Below are 16,372 nucleotides of genomic sequence, written 5' to 3'. Positions count from 1 at the left end.
AATGTTGCTAACTCTGTAACTTTCATGAATACAAAGAATAATGCTTGCATAGTCTTTAATCTGATTAATGAGACATATATAATAAAGATTGCTGGCATAATTCTTTAGACCTGCTTCTCCATCAGAGACCAGCACTCCACCCAATCCCAGCTGTTAATTTCACAATCTGCATACATGAGTCTTATTTCTTCCAATCTCCAATCACCTCTCACAAGAACCTGCTAGTTTGGCTGCGCTGGTCACCGCACCCCAGAAATTTCTATTATTGATTTCTGGTTTCACGCTATTAGAGTTGGAAAGGACACCAGATAATATTTTCTTCTTCTTGAGTTTGCTAAGATTTGTCTTGTAGTGCAATATAAGGTCTCAGCTTGAGAAATTTCCACTGTGCTAAAGAAGAACTGGTATTGTTTTGCTGTTCTGTGGAATGTCCAATGAGTGCCGTGGTTGCATTGGGCCTAAAGTGGAACTTAAGTCTCATGATCTCATAACTTCTGTCTGGATGATCTGAACTTGGTGCATAAAAGCCCCCTATTTTCACCATTTGGCCATCTGCTTCTCCCTTCAGCTACTTTAATATTTGCTTTAAACATCTGGGTACTCCACTGTTGAGTGTATAGATATTTATAATTGCTATAGCCTCTTCTAACACAGGACCCTTTCTGGTCATATAATGTCCTACTCCTGGTCTCCCTTTACAATTTTCACAATTGTCCCTGAAAGTTTTCAAATTTATATTTAGCTGAAAACAAAAATATTAAAATATATGCTTATTCACTTTTGTTCCTGATGATGGTCAACACATGCACAAATTGTGTCAGGTCCAAGTCAGGTTGTATTTATCTAATCAAGCATTTAATTAGTACATCATGGTGAAAACCTTCTGGCTTCTTGCAGTATACCACATTGTCCTCCCTCTGCATAGTGGAGAAAGGGGACCGAGCAAGAGAGGAGGCACTAGAAGATGAAATTGGCAAGATGATGTTGCAAGCGTGTATGAACACATCTCAATGAATACCATAGTTGTACAAAATTATAAGGCATAAATGTAAAAAAATAAAAGGGGGACCAGGAGTGTAGGGGAGGGGAATCAGGAGAGGGAAGTAACAGGGGAAGTATTGGGGATTGAAAGGGAACACATTGTGTTATGAGTACGTATGACAATGCAGATGAACCCCACCATCAAGGATGATTGCATGCCACTAATGAAAACACCATTTCAAAAAGCATATAGTGCATGACTGTTTTCTATCGAGTAATATATTTGAGTCTAGCACTATTGGAATAAAATAAAAGTACATGCACATCACTAGTGAAAGAGTAATACATGGCACAAGAGTGGGAATGGCAGGATGAAGAACAGACCTGGGGTTTGGAAAACTGTGAACAGACACAGAGGCTCCAAAAGCTGAGGCTTGGACAGTGAAGGGGAGCACTAGGAGAGGGTCCATCACTGAACTTTGCAGAATGTTCTACATGTTGTAGTTTGGATATGAGGTGTCCCCCAAAAGCTCCTGTGTGGGGTACTCAGAGATAAAGAAAGTGGAGTGGGAGAGCTGTGACCTAAACCATCCATCCCAGTTTGAATGGACTGAGTGGGTGGTAGCTCTGGGCAGGTGGGCATTGCTATAGGAGGCGGATCAAAAAGGCATTTCCTGGAAGGATGCAGCCTTCCTGGGCACCTTCCCAGCTGCTCCCTCTCTGTCTGCTGGCTGGCATGAGATGAGCACTGACTCTCCACCAGGCATGTCTGCCATGATGACCTTTCTCACCTTGGGCCAGAGCCATGGACTCAATCTCTGGAACCAGGAGCCAAAACATTTTCCCTCCTCTAAATTGTTCTTGGGTATTTTGGCTACAGATATGCAGAGTTGACTAGTGCACATCACCACCCTCGGCCTCTAACCAATAAGACCTCAAGTCTGAGAGTATCAGCCAAGGTTAGCAGAGTGTCCTCGGTTGACTCTTACCTGACAACAAACCTTGAAAGGAACTGGAGGCATGTGAAGAGATGGAAAAGACCAGAAGATAAGGAGTGATATTGGCCAAATCATTACAAACATGTGATGACAAATCCCATCACAATTTGCAACTGTAATGTTGCAAATAAAAAAAAATTTTAAATGTGGGGGGGGGAAGGCCAGAAGATTTCCCAACATACACACCAATATGAACAAAACTACAAGCATTATTTTAAAATCATTTATTTTGGGATAATGCTTGTGGTGGCAAAGGCTTGATACCATAACCAGTGCCAGCAGAATGGAAACAGTCAGAATAACCTGCTACATTTCTATTTACCATTTGCTCCGATATTTAAAAGCAATAATCCTGACTACCTTGTTGTTCATATTTATTTCAGATAGTGGTATCCATAAATGACCATGGTGGGTTTCCAGGAAACCTGGAGACAGAGTACATTATGTTTCATCAGGACGACCACTGAGGCATGAATCCTCATTCCCGGAAGCACTCCTGGGCAGCAGACAAACTCTGGTGCATGCCTTTCTCACATGGTCAAGTGTAAAACCACCACTCAGTGGACCTCTACATACTAAGCAAGAGCAGTTAAGGTAGCAACACAGAAAGGAAAAAAAAAGAACAGAAAATGGAAAAACTGTGGTCTCAGATTTCCTCCTTCATAAAATAAAGGAAACAGCCTCAGTGGGTTATATTCCACAGGACACTGCAGCTCATCAGAATATCAGACTCACGGAAATCTGCAAATCTCTTCTGATCTGAGATGGAAAGAATTGAGAATTTAGGTCTGAAAAGGTAGAAAATGTTGGCAATCAGAGAGCAAATGATACTTCCTAATGAGCTTCCTTAAATATTAACAGAGTTGAGATTAAAAGGAACTCCAGGAAATTAACAGGAGGCACAAGGTCTACCTCATGGTCTGGATAAAGAACCGCAGGGTCTGGTCCAGGGTCTCTGAGGCCCGTGTCCACAGGCACAACTTGGAAATGTCTCCTCTATGGCTTCCCTCGGAAGAGTCTCCTCAGAGCTCCCATGATGTCCTTGTTCCTCAGACTGTAGATGAAGGGGTTCAGCATGGGAGTGACCACGCTGTACATCACCGAGGCTCTTGCTGTTGATTGTGAGTTCTGGGTAATGGAAGAGCTGAGGTACACCCCCAGGAGTGTAGAGTAGAACAGGGAGACCACAGAGAGGTGAGATGCACAGGTGGAGAAGGCTTTGTACTTGCCCTGAGTTGATGAGATGGCACGGATGGAGGACACGATCTTGGAGTAGGAGTACAGGACCCCAACTAGAGGGCCACCTCCCAGCAAGACAGCTCCAAAATACATTACCATGTCAATGGAAAAGGTGTCAGAACAGGCAAGTAGGACCAGCTGGTTGAGTTCACATACAAAGTGGGGGATCTCCAGGTCTGTGCAGAAGGACAGCCCCAAGGCCATTAAGATGTCTATTAAGGAGTTCAGAGCAGTCAAGGCCCAGCAAGCCAGCACCAACAGTCCACAGAGCCGGCGGTTCATGATGACCATGTAGTGCAAGGGGTGACAGATGGCCACATACCGGTCATAGGCCATCACCGCAAGGAGGAAGTTATCCAAAACACCAAAGAATATGAAAAAGTATATCTGGATGATGCATCCATTATAGGTGATGACCTTGCTCTGGGTCTGGATGTTCACCAGCATCTTGGGGATGCTCGTTGTGGTGAAGCAGATGTCTGCAAAGGACAGATTGATGAGGAAGAAGTACATGGGCGTGTGCAGGTGGGAGTCTGAGACGGTGGCCACGATGATGAGCAGGTTCCCCAGCACAGTGACCAGGTACATAAACAGAAACAGCCCAAAGAGGAAGGGTTGCAATGTGGGATCCTCTGAAATTCCCAGAAGAAGAAATTTTGTAATGCGTGTGTCATTACCTGGCTCCATTTATTTAATGTGACTAATTAAAAAAATACAGAGAAATTATTTGACACAATTAGGCAGTACTAACCTGAAGGAAGGGGATCTTTGAAGTGTACAATCAAGACTAACTGCTGTGCTTTGTTCCTCTTTAGGGGATCCCCTGGCCACCTCCAATTTGGAGTTGCTGTCTCACTGTCTCCATCTTTCCCCAAGAGAACCTTCATTACAGATCACTAGAGACTGACTCTTTCTTGTGTTTGAGGAATATCAGTTAGTGACAATGGTGGTCCAGGCACTGTCTAGGCAATGATAGGTCACTCCCAACAAACTGAGCGTCCCTGCAATCCAGTGAGGGGGAAATAACGGAAGGAAGTCAGAGCAAATACTCATTGGGGAAACAGTAATCCTTCCACATTCTGATGATGGCCAGTGCACTGAGGCTCCTAAGGAGCAAGGGCAGCAGGAGTGTCATTTCCTTCTGGGTGCTCAGACAAGATCATCCCTTAGGTGACACAGCATGTAACCCCACCAGAAGGACAGGGAGGGGGCCACAGAGTCACCTGCAGACACGTGTGTCAGGCAGAATGGAGGATGGTCAGTGCAGAGGGCCTGAGGAAGGGGCTTGTTCCTGATGTTCAAGTTCAACCAGGAAGCCAGAGTGGCAGGAGGATGAGCAAGAGGGAGAGGGACGTGAGCTGGTGTCCCAGGGTGACAAGGCACAGATTCCCCCTTGAGGACCTCCTGGGCTTTCTGTGAATGGGCAGCACCTTGTTTATTTCTCTCAGTGGCCTTATGCTAGGGGTTGTGTGTTATGAGTCGCCTTCTGGAATATTCTCAGCTCAGCTCAGGTCTCCTTTCTCTAAAAACCCTAAAGTCAAGAGCAAACACACAGGTGCGCGTGCGCGCGCGCACACAAACATACACACACACACACACACACACACACACACAACTTAAAAACATGCTGCAGTCCACGGCCTTCTGGGCCCATGTCTTCCCTGTTCTTCTTCCTTTATTCACACTATTTAAAATGAAAGGATGACAGGGAAGACTCAACAGCAAATTATTTTTCCTCAACAAAGGAAAAGACAGTCCTCAGAGCTCACACTCTGCCACACACATTTACACGTGGGTTCCCATTTGGAAAGGTGATTTTGCACTCTGCATTCAAGGAAACAAAAAGAAATTCTGCTCCATAAAACCAAAGAGAGGAATCAAGTGGCTCTCAGGATAAAAACAGTCTATTAAACTCAGGTGTATCTGAAATTTTGTTAGAAAGAGCTTCTTGTTCCTGGCTGCATCTCAACTCCAGTTACATTCCAACAAGAATCAGCAAAGGTAATTGGAAATCAAACACACATTTATCAAAGCATAGACATAAGTCTACTTGGTGCCGACACACACGTAGAATGTCCATATTTAAAAAAAAACAAAGGAAGAATAAATTTAAAAAATTAATATACAAAACAACAACACAAATGGGTATTTTATATAAAAATAGAAAACATGTGTTTCCTACACCATTCAATGTTGACTTGAGTAACTATGTTTACTAGTTAATTGACACACATGACCATACATGTAAAGCCTCCACTCCCTCTTCTACTGGGGCTGCCTTTGTCACCACTTTATTGTCAGCAAGGACACTGCATTGCTGAGCTCACTGTTCACTTCCTTTTTCAACATGGTAAAAAAAAATACATCAGTGAATTATTGAATAATTCAATAACCAACCACAGCAACCTCCCAGCTCTGGGCAAGGCTGGATTGGCACTTGGGTGAACTTAGGCACATGCTCTTGGCTGCCAGCCTCTCAGAAGCCTTTCTGCAGCACCCACTGGGCTCTCAGGCTCACCTGGATGGGTTTCTGGAAGGAAGTCCAAGTTCCTCCCTGGACGGTTGACAACGGACACTGAACTGGCACTACCAGGCAAGACTGCAGGAAGGGGTCAAAGCTCAGATTCCAAAGCAGAGGTAGATCTCTAAAGCAAGGAAGCCCACTCCACCCAGACCACAGCCGCACACATGCTGGGGGACAGGGGCAGGAAGACAAGCACTCCCTGTGTGTCTGCTCATGAGGCAGACTTCCCTCTTGTTATTCCAACACTCAGACATCATTTCCCTGTGGGACTTTGCTCTGTACCAAAAGCAATTTATTTTTTGCTGATTCTCTGTTCCCAAGATGACTAATTAAGTACCAGGTGAATTAGTCATTATTACTTTTCTCCAAGAACTATTCTGCCTTCTATATATCAAACCTCCCACACCTTCCCCCAATCCTGACAAAGTTTTTTTCCTAAGTCTAAGACTGAGAAACCTACTTTACCAGGTCCCTTGAGTCCCCATGGGCTTGAGCCCCATCTCCAGGAAATTGACTCTTCCTCTATTCAACCATGGATGAACTCTGATCTCTGAATACAGAATCAGGCTACTATAACCCTTGGCTTCATGAGACTTTTTCCACAACAACAAACAAACAAAAAATATGCTTATAACACAAGCTGAAAGTTGTCATGTGTTTGTATTCATAAAAATTTTATAATTTAAAGAGAGAAATTTAGATCCTTTTATGCACATTGCCCTGAGATTAGCAGTGTGTAATAATTCCCTCATTTAGTTTTTATAAAAGCCCATTCTCTGGGGTCTGTATTGTGAACCTTGTCCTACATTCAAACCCATTGGGTCTCAGAATGGTTAAGTGATCTGCCCCGTTGGGCCCAATGGGAGTTCCAATCTCCACACAGGAGGACTCAGAAATGTGCAGTCTGTAACAGAATGGAAACACTGTGAATGCTGTGTTCCATGTACCTGGAACATAGCAGGTGCTCAATAGACACTTGCTGAATGAATTAATCCATAGATCATTTGATAGAGCAAGTGGTTTGAGAGGTTAGTGGGAAATGCTGCTGAATACTGAGGAAGGTGGATGAGTGAGAATTCACTCTGATGGGAAAGAAGGCAGAAGACTTACAAGTGTGGGGGAAAGGGTTGGGGACAGCAAATAAAGGAAGTCTATAAATGCAGAGATAGGGAATGTGCCAGCAATGACAAGGGGTCCTGAGAGGGGGATTGCTCAGTTGTTCTTGCCATAGTGAGCCACCATGTTGGGAGAGGCCCCAATGGCTACAGACCAAGGACAGTTCCTGGTGCTGAAAGTGAACCTTGTCCAATAACCAGTCAGATAACGGGAGCTAGTTCTACCAAGGCAAAAATAGAATTCTGCCAATTTCCTGCATGAGCCCAGAGGAGACTCCTGAGCTCCCACTGAGAACATAGCCTGACCAGAGGTTTGATTTGGCCAATGTGTGAGAAGCCTTGAGCAGACAAAGCTGTCATGTATAACTAAATTCATCTGGAAATGGGCACTCGGGTTGATTCCATATCTTAGCTACTGTGAAAATCCTAAAACAAACATGGGAATGCAGATATCTCTTCAACATACTCATTTCCTTCCCAGAGGATTTAATTGCAGAATCAGATAGTTCTATCTTTAGATGTTTGAGGAAACTCCCTACTGTTCCCCACAATGACTGTATTAATTTACATTCCACCAACAATGTGCAGGAGTTCCTCTTTCTCCCCATCCTCACCAGAATTTTTGAATATATTTGATAATAGTCACTCTGACTGGGGTTAGATGATTTCATTGCAGGTTTTTTAAAATTATTTTCTTTAGTTGTCAATGGGCCTTTATTTTATTTATTTATAAGTGGTGCTGAGATTCAGACCCAGGACCTCACACATGCCAGAGGATAATACATGGGTGTTGCTTTAAGGCACTTACTATGTGGTGATTTCTTTTGCATCAATGCCATGGCAAGATGCACATTGTATCTCTCCAATTGTTTAGGTCTTCTTTGTTATTTTTAATGCATGCTGAATTGTACATATTTATGGTATGTGGTGTGCTATATTTATAAGCCTATAAATAAACATAATGTGTAATGATTTATTCAGGGTGATTAACATTTTCGTCATCTCAAACATTTATGATTTATTTGCATTGGAAATACTTGAAATTATATTTTCAGCTTTTTTTCAAATCCACCATAAATTACTGTTACCTTTAGTCACCCTACTGTATTATAGAAGATGAGAGCCTTTTCTGCCTAACTGTATTTTTACACTTAATCACACACTTCTTTCTATTCTCCCTCCCTCTTTCCATTCCTAAATTCTAGTAACCACTATTCTACTGTCAACTTCAATGAAGTCAAATTTCTTAGGTTCCACTTAGGAGTTAGAAGATATGGGACTTATATTTCTGTGCCCAGTTTCTTTCACTTAACATAATTTATCTGGATCTATCCATGTTACTGAAAATGACAGGATTTCTTTCATTGCCAGGGCTCTGTAACTTTACAATGTGTAAATATACCACATTTCATTATCCATTCATCTTGAAATGGACACTCAGGTTGATTCCTATCTTACCTACTGTGAAAATCCTAAAACAAACATGGGAATGCAGATATCTCTTCAACATACTCATTTCCTTTCCACAGGCAAAGCAATGAAATAAATCCTCTAGTTTGAGGTCAGGGCTCTGCAGAAAGGACATGGGGGAGAATCCTTATGTTTAGGAGAATGAGACTCAAGGGACAGCATTGATAGAATAAAAATAATCTTCAGATAAAGAAACAGATTGCAGGAATGGGAAAACATGGCTGCAGGAATGGAGTGACCCAGCAGATCTCACCTAATCAGAATATTCATCTCTGAGAGTGTTAGAGGACCACTAAACAGCTGCTCTCTGGAGAAATCACCAGCGCTTGGACCCCGAGTGGAGCTGCAGGCCTCAGTGTTGGAGTAGGACACCTTGTGTTAGAGCAGGACCCAAAGCCGAAGTTCTAGCCCAGGAAGACTCTGGAAGCACCTTAGCAGAATCACCCATCAACACATTTGCAGATCGCCAAGACTTCCCTCCTTTCCCACACCAGAATTGCAGAACCAGATAGTTCTATTTTTAGAAGTTTGAGGAAACTCCCTACTGTTCCCCAGGATAGTTGCATTAATTTACATTCCACTAACAGGGTAGGAGAGTTCCTCTTTCTCCCCATCCTCACCAGAATTTTTGCATATGTTTGATAATAGTCACTCATACTGGGGTTAGATGGTTTCCATTGCAGCTATTTTTTTTTAAGAGGGAGAGAGAAAAAAAGAGAGAGAGAATTTTTTAATATCTATTTTTCAGTTTTCAGCGAACATGACATCTTTATTTTATTTTTTATGTGGCAGGCATTTTTTAATAATTTTTTTAGTTGTCCATGAGCCTTTATTTTATTTATTTATATGTGGTGCTGAGATTCAGTCCAGGACCTCACACATGCCAGGCAAGCCTCTACCATTGAGCCTCAACCCAAGCCCTCCATTGAAGTTTTTATTGGAATCTCAATTATAATTAGTGATGGCAAGCATTTTTTAATTTATATGTCCCATTTCTTTCATCTCCAGATAGATATCCAGTGCTCCCAGCACCATTTTTTTGTAAATATAATTCTTTCTCCCATGTACGTTAACAACTTTGTTGAAATTAGTTGAATTTAAATTTATAAATTTATGTCTCGGCTCTCTATTCTGTTCATTGGTCTGTGTCCATGCCAGTACTGTTTTATTACTATTGCTTTGTAGTATGTTTTGAAGACAAATATTGCTCTTTCTTCACCCTTATGCTTCTTGCTTAGGGTTGTTTTCATTGTTTGGATCTTTAGTGCTTCCTCAACATCTTTAAGATTGCTTTCTTTACTTTTGTGAAGAATGTCACTGGTATTTTGATAGGAATTGCATTGAATCTATGGATTGTTTTGTGGAGATTGAACATTTTAACAATATTAATCCTGCCAATCCATGAACATGGGCTATCTTTCCCTGTGAGTGTCTTCATCAATTTCTTTCTCCAATGTTTTCTACTTATTGTAGAAATCTCCTACCTCCTTGGTTTAATTTATTTTATTTTTATTATTGTGTGTTTTTAAAGAGCTGTTTGTAAATGAGATTGTTTTCTTGATTTCTATTTCAGCTAGTTTATTATTGTTGTGTATAAATGTTGCTGATTTCTGTTGTTGACTTTGTATCCTTCGGGTTTCCTGGATTTATCAGTTCTCTTTGTTTACCAGTGACATCTTTCAGTTATTCAACCTAAAAGATCGTGGAGCTTGGATAGCAAATACCAAAACATAGTTTTGTAAGGGGAATAACTTCTGGTGTTCTCTCACACAGTAAGTTCATTTTAGTTTTACATCATCTCATTATGTGCCTCATGAAGAACTAGGAAGAGAGGAGTTTGCAGGCTCCACACAAAAGGAAATAGCACGTGTTTAAGGTGATGGAAAGGCTGATGATGCTGATTGTATTATTGCACACTGTGCACAATATCAAATTATCACTATACCCTATGAGTATGTATAATTGTGTGAGAACTATAGTGGTAAAAATCAGGTCACCTCAAATGGGACAACCTAACATTCTCTTGTCCAGTTTGGATGCCCTTATCATGGGAACTTCCAGAACTCTGATGAAGAACAATGGTGAGAGTGAACACCCTCACCTTCCATATCTTACAGGAAAAGCTTTCAACTTTTCCCCATTCACTAAGCTGTCGGCTGCGGGTCATCATATGTAGCCTTTATGTGTTGAGCTATGTTCCTCCTATGCCTAATTTGCTGAGAGTATTTTTCATCATGCAGGAAGGTTACATTTTATCAAGTGCTCCTTCTGTATCTTTTGAGATGATCATATGGTTTTTATCCTTCATTCAATTGATGTGATGTGTCATATTTATTGATTTGTGTATGTAGGATCATCATGTGAGAAAAATTGTGGGATACTACTCCTATTTGATCATGGTGTATAATCTTTTTTGATACACAGTACTCATTTTTTTGGAAAAGATACTAGATATGATTTCAATCTGCTTGAATTTTCTACGTCTTGCTTGTGGCCCAACACATGATCTCTCCTGGGGAGTGTGCTGGAGAACAAACGTATTCTCTTGCCGATGGTGAAAATGTGCTGTATATGTCTAATAGGTCCATTTACTCAAATGTGTGAGGTCTAGTGTTTTCCTAACTTTCTGTGCAGATTATGCAAACGTGGTATATTAAAGTCCCTTACTATTGTGGCATGATCTCTGTCATTTCTGGATTCTATAAAAGCTTGATCTCATGAAAGTGAAAAGCAGAAGGGGGGTTCCTACAGGCTAGAAAGATAAGGGAGATTGACAGATGGAGGAGACTAGTCAATAGATACAAGATTACAGATAGTAGGAAAAAATTCCCATGATCTGTTGCAGGTTGGGTGACTATAGTCAGCAATAGTATGTTGTACGTTTCAAAATGGCTGGCGGTGAGGACTGAATGCTCTCAGCACAAATGATAACTATGCAAGGTGACGGATGTGCTAATTATTCAAATTTGCTCATTATACCTTATATGCAAGTCTACTCCAGAAATACATACAATACTCCATAAATATGTACAGTAATTATGTGTCAATTAAAAATACCACTCCTTCATATTTATTCAAAAGAACTAAAAGCAGCATATACCAATACAAATTGTTATAGCAGAACAATGCAGAATAACCAAGTTATGAAATCAGCTCCGGTGCCCATCAATAGACCACATGACAAAGAAAATGTGTTTTATATACACAATGGAAGTTCGCTCAGCTGTAAAGAAGGATGCAATGAGGGCATTTTCTGGTGAATGAACAGGACTGGAGGACATCATGCTAAGTGAAATAAGTCCTCCAGTGTCAGAAAGTCACAGGTCAAATGATCTCTGTCGTATGCTCGTATGCGGAGATAGATTGAAATAAGAAATGTTTTAAAAGGTGCGGGATTCCCATGAAAAACAGAAGGGAGGTCCATAGAGCAGATGAAGGGATCAAGGGGGAAGGAGAAGAGATGAGAAAGGGAAGGAACTGTAGAATGAAATTGACCAAACTTTGCTATGGGCATGTATACCACAGTGAATCCTACTTCCATACATGCTTACAATGCACCAGTTTTTAAAAAACAATAAACTAACAGAAGGAAGACCAATAGAGGAGAAGGGAGTCTGGGGTAGGAGAGGAAGGAAAATGGAAATACTGGGGATTAAAATGGAACTGATTATATAATATGCACATATGAATGTGTAAATTACTCCCACCATGATGTATTACTCTCATGAACTAATCAAAGCATGTTTTTTTTAACAATCGGTATTCTATAAAAATACTACCACATTATCTTATGTAATTGTTTTTAATAATGGGAAAACAAGAGAGGGTGTAACAAATTTAAATTTGTTAAATATGGAAAGCTTGTACTCTAATTTAGAAATGCCATAATAAATAAATGCATTTTCATTAAAAAAGGCCACTTACTATTCTTTTATCACAACCATCTATTTCTCCCTTTACATCCTGAAATACTTCCTTTACATATTTGGGTGATCCACAGTTGGGTGTATGTGTTTATATTTTTATATCCTCTCATGGAATCAAACCCTTTATCATTATTTAATGACCTGCTTTGTGTTATTTAAAGTTTCTATCACCAGCTTTAATGGCTCCCATGAGAAGGGCACTTTTTTCCAACTTAGAGATTCCCCCAAGGGGACAAAATTGACTGGAAATTTCCCAATCATTTCTTGTCCCCAGTTCCTAGCTGATATATACATTGCCTAGAGATTACAACATTAGAAGAATAATAAAAACTAGACAAAATGCTCTGAGAATTCAGACTCTGGAATTCAGGACACACTGCTCATCCTGATGTCGTCCATCCACCAATCCAAGGACAGAAGGAAAATCTCTTCTGCCTCAGGAACATGACTGTGTTCCATCCCTTGATGGTGAGGGCACAGGGGCTGTCTGCACCACGCACCTGCCTGCAGGACAAGATCACAAGCTCATCTGCCCAGGACCACGGTAGAGAGAGCAGGAGCAGCAGGGTGAGGTCTCTGCACATGAAATCAGAGGACTGAGAGGCGGCTCCTCTCGGGGCATCGCCTGGGGCCAGGAAACAGGAAAGTTCACTGTGTCAGAAATTTCCAGGTGCCCAGCCTGAAAGAAGGAAGCCTCAGGGATGACTGCAGCCTCTTCTCTCCAAACGCCTCCCTTGCCCTCTGCTCACTCTGACCTCTTTCCACAGCCCTCTTCTTCCTCATCAGGAGCCCATTGCTAGTTCCCCTGGGGGCAATGCTGGCTTCCCCTAACTTCTTTCCCAGTGTCCACATCTCCTGCTTTCCCACAGGTCCTGCTACATCACAGTCACCTTGCTCCACCCACTCACATGGTCAGTGACCCCTCAATCCACCTACAGTCATTTCTGCCATGTGCACAAGAGACACCTCTCTCCTCCCATGTGTTTCTAGGCAGACAAAATGCTGTCAATCAGCAGAAAGGACTGATAAATCCTCTGCCACCGGTAAGTGCAAATGAACAGGACTTACTGTTCTTATCATATCCTGTTCACCTTCAATGAGCCAAACCCTGGTCTGTGGGTGTGACATTTTTGTACTATATAGAATACAACCTTTATGCAGGGTGGATTGGTTAATTGCTGCACATAAGGAAGAAAGTTAAATCTGTGTGTTATTATTTAGCCTTATCAGAAAGACTTCTGAGTAGTTAGACTTTGCAAAGAGTTTTAGGTTGTTCATATGTTTCCACAACATATGAAGCTGCGGTTACTTTTTTCCTTCTGTGGTCACATTGGTTTGAAATTTCAGAACAACATTGGGTAGTGGTAGCAGCAGGTGTATGATCTTCTGTAAATTCATGATGTTCATGTAATTTCCTCAGCTTCATGTGAGAGTGGATATAGCTGATATGCAAGGGAATTATTTTTGTCATATTTAAGCAAGTTAATTGTACTTTTCCAGATCTATTTCCACAAAATTTTTTCTGCATCTAATTATATGATCCGATTATAGCTAGAGGATCATTATCTTGCTGATTGTATTATTAGAATGAGTGACCAGCATGAAATATTCCTTGCTTTCTCGGATCATATGCCACCTGTTTATCATATTTGACACACAATAAATATACTTTGTGACTTTTTCTACATGTGCTAATTAATGCAAATCATGGCTGCTTTGTCTTGTAGTGCTACAGAACAAGCAGTTGTCCTTTGGTATCAGGGTTAATATAGACTTGGAAAATTCCTTGATCCATTTATTTCCATGTGATTCCCAGTAATTTATATGCATTGAAATTAGGTGAGATTTCAAAATTAAATGAAGAAATGGGTGATGAATTGGGTGAGTCAATTTCTTCATTGATTGGTCCATTATACTTTTTAATTAAAAATTAACCGAGCCTATAGAAAATGGGGCTTCCTCATCTTTGATGGAATTATACAGAATCAGCTTTTAACATTTCACCTAAATGGTGGTTATTACCAGGACATTTCAAAGTGAAGCACAAAAGTCATTCCTAAGACACCTGAGATCAGGAAGGCTCTGACCAGGTGCAGGGGAGTACCCAGGTCCAGTCGGCTTTGTGGAGTAAATTAGGTTTGGTGACTGGGATTTCCAGCTGGTGGTGGCAACAAAAGGGAACTAGGGTCACTAAGGAACCCCAGTGTGACCCACAGCAGAGGAGGGGCCACCAAGCCAATGCCTCCTAGAGCACTGGGTCCACGCCCAGGCAGCCAGGGTCCTGAGGTGGCCGTGGACTTCCTCTAGCTGCCTCTTCTCCCCTGGGGACATTTACTTTACATGGAACCAGAAAACCACACGGGGTCTCCAGGATTTCTCCTCCAGGGACATTCTGAGAAGCCAGAGATGCAGTCAGTTCTCTCTGGGCTGTTCCTGGCCTTGTACCTGGTGACCATCTTTGGCCACCTGCTCATGATCCTGGCGATTATCTCAGACTCCCACCTGCACACCCCCATGTACTTCCTCCTCTCCAACCTGTCCTTTTATTACCTCTGCTTCACCTCCACCACCATCCCCAAGATGCTAGTGAATATCCAGTCACAGAGCAAGGCCATTACCTATGCAGGCTGCATCACCCAGATGTGCTTCTTCACCATTTTTGGACTGCTGGACAATTTACTTCTTACTGTGATGGCCTATGACCGCTTCCTGGCCATCTGCCGGCCCCTGCACCACATGGTCCTCATGAGCCCCAAGCTCTGTGCTCAGTTCTTCTCCTGAGCTGGTTCATCAGTGTGCTGGGAGCCCTTCCTGAGAGCGTGAGTGTACTGAGGCTCTCCTTCTGCACAGACGTGGAAATCCCACACTGTTTCTGTGAATTCCCTGAGGTCCTCAAGCTCGCCTGCTCTGATACTTTTGTCAATAGCGTCATATGTACTTAGTGACAGGCATCATGGGGTTTTTCCCTCTTGCTGGGATCATTTTCTCTTATTCTAAAATTGTGGCTTCTGTCCTGCGGATATCCACAGCAGGAGGGAAGTGCAAGGCCTTTTCCACCTGCGGTTCTCACCTCTCAGTTGTCTCCCTGTTCTATGGAACCTGCCTGGGGGTCTACCTCAGCTCCACAGGGACACGCACCTCCTGGACAGGGGTGTTGGCCTCCATCCTGTACACCCTGGTCACCCCCATGGTGAACCCCTTCATCTACAGCCTGAGGAACAGAGACATGAAGAGGGCCCTGGGAACATTTCTGTGCAGCTCCTTGTCCTCCAGCAGACAGGAATACTGACCCTGTGCCTGCACAGTGTGGTGAAGAGTGACGGAACAGGGCGCTTCACGGTGTGGAGGCTGCCTCTCCTGCTGGGCTCCAATGCAGATGCTTTGCTTTTTGTGCTTCTTGGCCATATACACGGATTTTATGATAAAGGGTGTCTATAAGTCTATTGCCTATTTTGTATTTTTTTCTTCCTTTCAATCTGTAGAAGCAATTACTTGTTGGTTTGACTGTTATTGTTGTTGTTTTCTTTTGTATTTGTTTGAGACAGGATGTCTCTGGGTTGCCCGGGCTGGCCTTAAACTCAGGATTCCCCTGCCTCTGCCTCCCAAGGAACTTGGATGACAGGTGTGCACACCATGCACAGCTGCAGTTAACCTGCTCTCAGATTTGTTTGTTTGTGTGTGTGTGTGTTTTTGTGAGTGTGTGTGTGTGTGTGTGTGTGTGTGTGTGTCTTTTTCTAACCTGGGGCCTTCCTTTTCCAGTATGTTCATGGCTCACCTGTACAGTTTCCATGAAATCCAGTGTTGCTCCATTTTTAAACTTACTTTTCCATACTTTAGATCACAATTTCAGATCACAAGAACTATTTGAGCTCAGGAGGTGATAGACATGGACCCCAACTGTGGGGAGCCCCTCTGAATGCCCCCCACCTTCCATCCTGAAGTGAGAGGCTCTGACCCATCACTACATTTCCTAGTGACTTTGGCATTGTCCAAGTTCAGGAATTTGAGGTCCTGTCTTCAGATGTAGATGACACCCCTTGGGTTGAATCACACTCACTTTTCCCTTGTAACCCTGCCCCTTCTGGCCTTTTTGGGCTAGAACTTTCTAAGAACAAGGGT

General features: G+C 42.3%; 1 protein-coding gene and 1 pseudogene across 1 annotated transcript; one reads left to right on the top strand and one right to left on the bottom strand.

Annotated features, from left to right (window-relative positions):
* Positions 1–2,975: 2,975 nt before the first annotated feature.
* Positions 2,976–3,905, bottom strand: LOC144253651 (olfactory receptor 7A40-like). Its single transcript, XM_077796044.1, has one exon. It carries the CDS (start codon positions 3,903–3,905, stop codon positions 2,976–2,978), a length of 930 nt encoding a protein of 309 aa, XP_077652170.1.
* Positions 3,906–14,593: 10,688 nt separating this feature from the next.
* LOC144253831 (olfactory receptor 7C1-like) lies at positions 14,594–15,542 on the top strand (annotated as a pseudogene).
* Positions 15,543–16,372: the final 830 nt, after the last annotated feature.

Source organism: Urocitellus parryii, chromosome 3 (genome assembly GCF_045843805.1).
Source record: "Urocitellus parryii isolate mUroPar1 chromosome 3, mUroPar1.hap1, whole genome shotgun sequence".
NCBI classification, from domain to species: domain Eukaryota; kingdom Metazoa; phylum Chordata; class Mammalia; order Rodentia; family Sciuridae; genus Urocitellus; species Urocitellus parryii.
Note: the sequence above shows the minus strand (reverse complement) of the source record. Positions and strands in the feature narration are given on the sequence as shown.